This window comes from Lissotriton vulgaris, chromosome 5, assembly GCF_964263255.1.
Source record: "Lissotriton vulgaris chromosome 5, aLisVul1.2, whole genome shotgun sequence".
Classification (NCBI taxonomy): domain Eukaryota; kingdom Metazoa; phylum Chordata; class Amphibia; order Caudata; family Salamandridae; genus Lissotriton; species Lissotriton vulgaris.
This window is the reverse complement of record NC_141693.1, coordinates 136005073-136011741: the sequence shown is the minus strand read 5'-3', so window position 1 is coordinate 136011741 and position 6669 is coordinate 136005073. Positions and strand designations below refer to the sequence as shown.

Below are 6669 nucleotides of genomic sequence, written 5' to 3'. Positions count from 1 at the left end.
GTCCACTCATTCCTAAAATACATGTACCCCCCAAACGAACATACGGAGTGCAAGATATTTTTGAAAACCAATGCAACAGTTAAAACCGTTTGAAGAAAAACATGTTTTATTTTTAGTACAAACTGGGGGTGGGAAATTTCAAAAATGTATGTAGTAAAATTACATATGACTATTTTGGTGATTTTGTTTTTCAATAAAAAGTAACATATCCTGCCCCTCCTAAAATAATCCATAAACCACGTGCAGTTTTTTAAAAAATTTAGCAGCCACTGTTCTACCAATCCAGCAACACAAATGAACTCCCAAACAAAACCCCACTAAACCAAAAAATAGAACTTTCTTGCAAATAGGGCCCTTCCTTTCACCCAGGATAGGGCAGTGCAAAAAATAAAGACATTTTACATATTATTTTGCTACTTGTTCACTTAAATGTTCAACTTCCTCACCAAGAACTAAAATATGTACACATTTCTTCCCATCATAAAACATTGCCTTTATTATTCACAGATATATATTCAATTAGAATTAATTACACAATAATTTCAATGAGTTTCTTACAACAATAAAACACAGCTTCCTTTCAACGCAGTGGTGGCAGATTTGGCTCTTAGTTTCGACTTTCCATTGCGGTGCCAATGCCAGAAGTGTACAGTCAAAAGGCATTTTGTTGTGGCTTCCTGGCACATGCACGACAAATACCTAGAACACATTTGATACACACACCGTATTTGATACTTGAATAATTGTTAGCTTGTTGAATTTTTTTAGTTGAATTTTTGGCACTCATGAAAAAGACCTTGAGATCATGAACAATAGCAGACTTGAAACAGAACTGAAGTCTCTGTGGTGACACAACACAAAATGTGTCTATCTTTTTGGGTGGAACTGAACAAATGACTTTGACTCAATTTTCTATAAATACATGTTGGATACTCCATAGATTTGGCTAATAGATTAAAAATACATAATTAACAACATCATACAGAATGAAATTAAATCCTAACTGGAATTTTCTTTGGTAAACGGCTGTGCCATTAACAAACAAATAATAGTTTTCTTGGAGAATGCAATTGCATTTACAAATGTTTGTTGACTGTCTTAATGGCAGAATCCAGTAGAGAGAACACAACATTGCAAAATTCTTGATTTTGTATTATTTATGTAAAACCTATTGATCTTGTTCAATTGAGTTAACTACAGCTCAATCAATTACAAAATTAATTTCTCCATTCTTTATCATGTATTGAATGATATCTCGGATTTTCAATGGGGAAAGAATGCACTTTAAACTTTGTGTGTTACAGTGTACATATAGCAAGCTGTGGCTAGAAAATACATTGTAAACTAAATAACCAGTTAAGCAATGTGAGGAATAATCGATTTTACGGTAATGTGTTGCTTGACTGCTTCTATGTTTTAACACATTTAGTCATTATCTGAGGGTGAATGTCACTCTGTTGCAGCTTAACAACAGATCACAGCCTATTTCTGTAATTACAAATTGTGACTTCTATCTCAGAACTTTAGGCCATGGCATTTAGATTTCAAATACCTCAAAGATTAATAAGCTAGAACAAAAGGTTCCCTGAAAGTTCAAATTTAAGTCTTTATCAGAACAGAGGGAATCTAAAAATGTATTCCACTTGATTTTCTCTTTTTGTCAACAGATCTTTACTGAGACAGAGGGACTCACTACATGTTTGCAAAGTGGTACTGTTGTCTCACAATTCCTAATCCTTCTCTGGTTTGCATTCCATATTGTTTTCTTTCCTAGGTATAATATAAAATAAATTCACAATCCAGGGAGGAATTCCTGAACACCATCCTCTACTCCCAAAAAAGTTAAGATTCAATTAGAGATCAAATCCATTCAATAAATAAAAATTGTGAAACCCAGCTACATCATGGGAAAACAGACAGCACCCACATACCTTCATGTTTACTTGGGACATTACCCACACCTTTCACAAGCAACGCAAGAAGTTTCACTCAGTACAGCTGTACGAACAGGGTAATTACGTTTTAGTGTATGACATTAAGAAGCGTTTCAGGCATATAAGGAAAACCTTTTTTCATACATAGAAATTTTCTAATTTGCCAATCAAAATCTCTTTACATCTATTTTACTTTGCACTTCATAGTGAAGTGTTTTCTTACTTAGGAAGTTCTCCACTTCATGACTGCTTTCAACAGTTGAAACATGAAGTAACCTGGAGGAGAGGTACTGTGATAAGCATATCATTGCATCTAGTACAGTGTAAAGGTATGTACTTTCCTTTGCTTTCCAACAATATTTAAAAAACTTTCGACTTGACAGGTTTACTATTATGATAGATTTATCGATGACACTTACTGTCTTCCTCTCCTGACACTTCTTAACAAAATGAAAGACATTCTTTGTAAGACAAAAGCTTACAGAAAATTAGACAAATGCAATTGAAGGAAAGCAAAATTAAAAATGTAATTTATCTAAAGGGAAATCTGTCAGAAGTTACAAATAATGGGGTAGATGAAAAGGGAAATCTGGCAAAAGTAAAAATATTATTAGGGTGGCAACATATTTTAGTTGTTTGAAAAGAGGTTATATGCCTAACAAGGAAAATCGTCTCACATTAATTTGAAAATTGATTTGATCCTCTGAGAAATCTAGCCAAAAAGGTTAGCATTAATGACAAGGATTCCGACATAAATGGTCCTCTGCTGATTGGACGTACTGCGATTAATCTCTAGGATACATGGCCTCACAAAAAGGTTACACAATGATGTAGGGCCACTTTTCCCAAAAACACATACATTTTAGAGAGAATGGAATTACCAAGAGTCATTGCTGTTCATTTGTCATCACACCAAAGTTTGGAATGTTAGATATATTGCATCTTGCCTAAGATTAGGGTCAAAAGAAGCTATTAAGGAGTATTGTTGGAGCGAAGCCAAACACACTTGAAGGTTGTTCCAATGCTGGTGAGTGAAGTGCCATGTAAGTGCATGACGATGCAGATCACTTGAGATGAGGTACACTGTGGCTAGCATGCTTATCGATGATCACAGGAAGAAGACGGGTCTTTAAAAGATGACTAGGCTAATGGCTAACTGCACAGCAGCTGCCAAATGACACTCGCCTGTTCTTGGATATGTAAACTTCAAATGGTATTCAATGTGCATAGAAATATCACTTGTATTTTGTTACAAATGTTCTATTTAGAACGTACGCTATTAAAATTGCAGATAAACATAACTGTTGTCTTTGCATAGCACTGCTCTTTATAGAACGCCACATACAAGTTGCAGACCTTTTTAATGCACCAATTAGAAATGGTAAAATCTTGAGTCCACTGTTCAAAGATAAGAACCGGAACCACATGGATCGAACAGATCTGGATGTTTGATTGACCTCGCAACTCCACTTTGGGTTCACGCCACTTCATGTAAACTCCAAACAAGGACCGTATCATTCCAATGGACTTTCCAGGAAATAAGGTTTGCAGGACGCCATTTTGTTGTGAAGCCTCCGTCTGCAGGAGCGTACTCACTAAAGGGGACCCCCACTGTACAATTCCTACTGAAATAATTATGGTAAATTATGGTTGTTTACATGAAAAACCCACAAGAATGGCTGGAACAAGCAAGGAAGAACTTAAACTAGCTCAATTCTGTTGATTCCATTGACAATTTGTGTTAGTAATTAGCTGCCACAATCCATACCACCAAAGAATCAGATTATCTTCTGACTGTTGAGAAGGAAACCTGGGAGGAGTTTATGTCCATCATTGTAACAAATCACCAGTTCCACTGTGGACATATCCAAATCACGTTCGAAGTACACTTTTTGTAAAAGTTCATATAACCGATTTATAAATCTTATATACATGTAATACCATTGACGACCAGCATCCATCCTGTTCGGCAAACAGTTTTTACATATCTTTAAACATCTGTTCTGTTGGATTCATCAATAGTTAATACTGGAAGATTTGCAAGTCTCTTGTCTCTGGGTTGGGGCATGGGCTACTGTGCAAAGGAGTGGCTTTTCCAGGAGAAGAATGTTTATTGGCAACATGGACATCACTGCACACCTTCCTCTTCCACATATGTTGAAGGAAACCAACCAATCTGAAATGCAAATCACAATAATGTCAAATATCTCCTCTCCAAGGACATCTAAGTGGCTACATGTCAGATATTTAGGCCTGAACATTGTCACCCAACTCCCATCTCCCTAGGACATTCAACAAGACATGGTCATAATATGGGCTCCCGCATAACAAATCCTGCACTGCATTAAAAAAATTAAAAATCATAAAATTACATCATAAAACAATTATACATAACTCATGATATAGGATTCCATCTTCCCATTCATGACAAGACTTTAACCATGACCACAATTGCACCAGAGAATTTAAACTGAATCAATAACATTGCTCAATCGTATGACTATACTCAAAAGTCCATCCTGTTTTGCGGGTTTCTATATCATAATGTTCAAGCTACTCCCTTTTAGAATAGTTCCAGGTGCCAGCTTGGATGCAGAGACTTTTCTAGCGATAAATCCTGCGCCCTGGTATGTTGCACCACAAGGTTTAGAGGGGACTTCTTGCTGCTCTGGAAGTCACAGAGCGGAGCCGCATAAAAGCACAAACCTTGCACATAACGAGCATCAAGTCTAGATTTAGATCCCACTGAGGCATGATGAATGGCTTTGAGGAACATATGAATCAGGCCCTTGGGAAAATGCAAACAACTGTGGCCACTACAAAACAGATCTGGGCCAATGGCAAAACACACAATAAAACTTAAGAGAGTTTGGCCTTAAGAGAGTCTAGATGAAATACATCAGACTAGGTCACAAACCTTTCCTAGCATTCAGTATAGATGGACTTCGGGGATGGATGTGTGTCTGTCTGGCTGCAAGAATAACATCTATCACTTCAGACGATAAGTCAAAAGAATATTATTGTTGCCACTCAATCTCCATGCATTGCGACGTAGGCTACAGAGATTATGGTAGTGGGCCTCTCCTGTTGCTGAGATCCTCCTGAAGGGGAGCTGTAACAGAGGGTAAATGCTCTGGCTACCACAGAGTCTCCTGGTCCAGTCCTGGACTATTAACATAACTTAGGCCCAGTCTGTCCCGACTTTCCTACACACAAAAAAAGGCAAGTTTCCCCTTGCAGGCTCAATACATATTCCAATGGCCTTTTTGAAGGGAATTTGAGCATGCAGAAGCTGTGACACTGCACTTTCTTGATGGCAGAACATAGATCTAGCAAGGGCATGCCCCATTGATTGAAGATGTCTTGCACAACTCGTTGTCCACTAGCTGCCATCTGCTCTGGAATTCAGGGACCTTGCAAGGTAGCTGCCTATCAGAAATGTGTTCTGCTGTTCCGGACACCTCAAGAGATGAAGAATCTCCTTGCATATGATCCAGGACCCACCCCAATCCTCCAGCCACTTGTTGATGTACCACATGGTGGTGATGTTGTTCATTAGGACCTGCACCAGCCTTCCCATGATGATCTGTAGGAATGGTTTCAGCATGAAACAGATCAGCCTAAGCTCTAAAAGCGTGATATGTACCTGGCCCTCTTCTAGAAACCAGACCCCTCTGATGTCCACTTCTCCCATATTGCCCCCCTGCATCTGCCTCCCCTGCGGGGATGTGCCTGTCACAACTGTGAAGTCTAAGCAGGCAAGAGAGAGTGAGCTGCAGCAGGTCTTGATTGCACTTGATGTCCGGATATATCTCCTGTGAGATTTGGACAGCATTGGAGATGCAACCCCAGTGCTGGGCCCATTGAGGGTTTTGTATGTGCCATGTGGCGAACAAGACCTTGAGAATGCATGAGACCAGGATCACAAGCAAATCAGAACCATCATCACCAAGACCCAGGACTGACCCTAAAATGTGAGATTGGTATCCTGTAAGTCCCGGACAAACTGTAGCGATGAAACCTCCTTGAATGCTACTGTGTGCTGGACAGCCACAATGAAGGCAATCCTTTGCGTGGAGCTCAGGTGGGACAAAGGCTTGTTGATGGAAACACTAAAGAGATAACAATCCTGAATCTTGCCTGGAGGTGCTCCATGGTAGACTGTGGCAAGTCCACAGTGAGCAATATGCGAGACAAACAATGACCCCCTGATACCGTTCGATTTCCTGGGTCAGGACAAATAGCATGTGTGAGTAGATTACCCAGGCAAATTTGATTAGGAAAAACTAGCACATAACGAGTGGCTTAACCACAAGCAAGAAATATATAACACTATTGTTTGTACATATCAAAATACAGATTTAATAGATATTATAGATACATTCGATAAAATTGGTACATCATTATACACAAAAGATAAAAAAGCATTGTAGCATATGCATAACTTCAATCATATAAGTAATCTCTTAGTTAAAAATTGTTGGATGGTTTCCTGTCTGTTGTCTACGCGTTTCGACACTCTTAAAGTGCCTTCCTCAGGACTGTACCATCATGCAATTATTCAGACAGAACCGAATACAATTCAGATGTTATAGCCGATTGATGCCAAGATACCGCAAAGTTTGATATGATTATTGATGTAGACCAGATCTTACTGCATTTGTAAGACGGTTGCTTATATTTGCTGTTTTCAAGATGCACTGATCACTAAGTAGCCGATATGGTTATAGTACAT

General features: G+C 38.6%; 1 protein-coding gene across 2 annotated transcripts in view; it reads right to left on the bottom strand.

The window, feature by feature from the left end:
- Nucleotides 1-468: 468 nt before the first annotated feature.
- VAV2 (vav guanine nucleotide exchange factor 2) overlaps nucleotides 469-6669 on the bottom strand; it is a 789576-nt gene continuing 783375 nt past the window's right edge. For both annotated transcript variants that reach the window (XM_086921069.1, XM_086921070.1), the window contains one exon: nucleotides 469-4110. In XM_086921069.1, the coding sequence (XP_086777195.1) occupies nucleotides 4063-4110 (48 nt within the window). In that variant the 3' untranslated portion in view covers nucleotides 469-4062. The remainder of the gene's footprint in view (nucleotides 4111-6669) is intronic.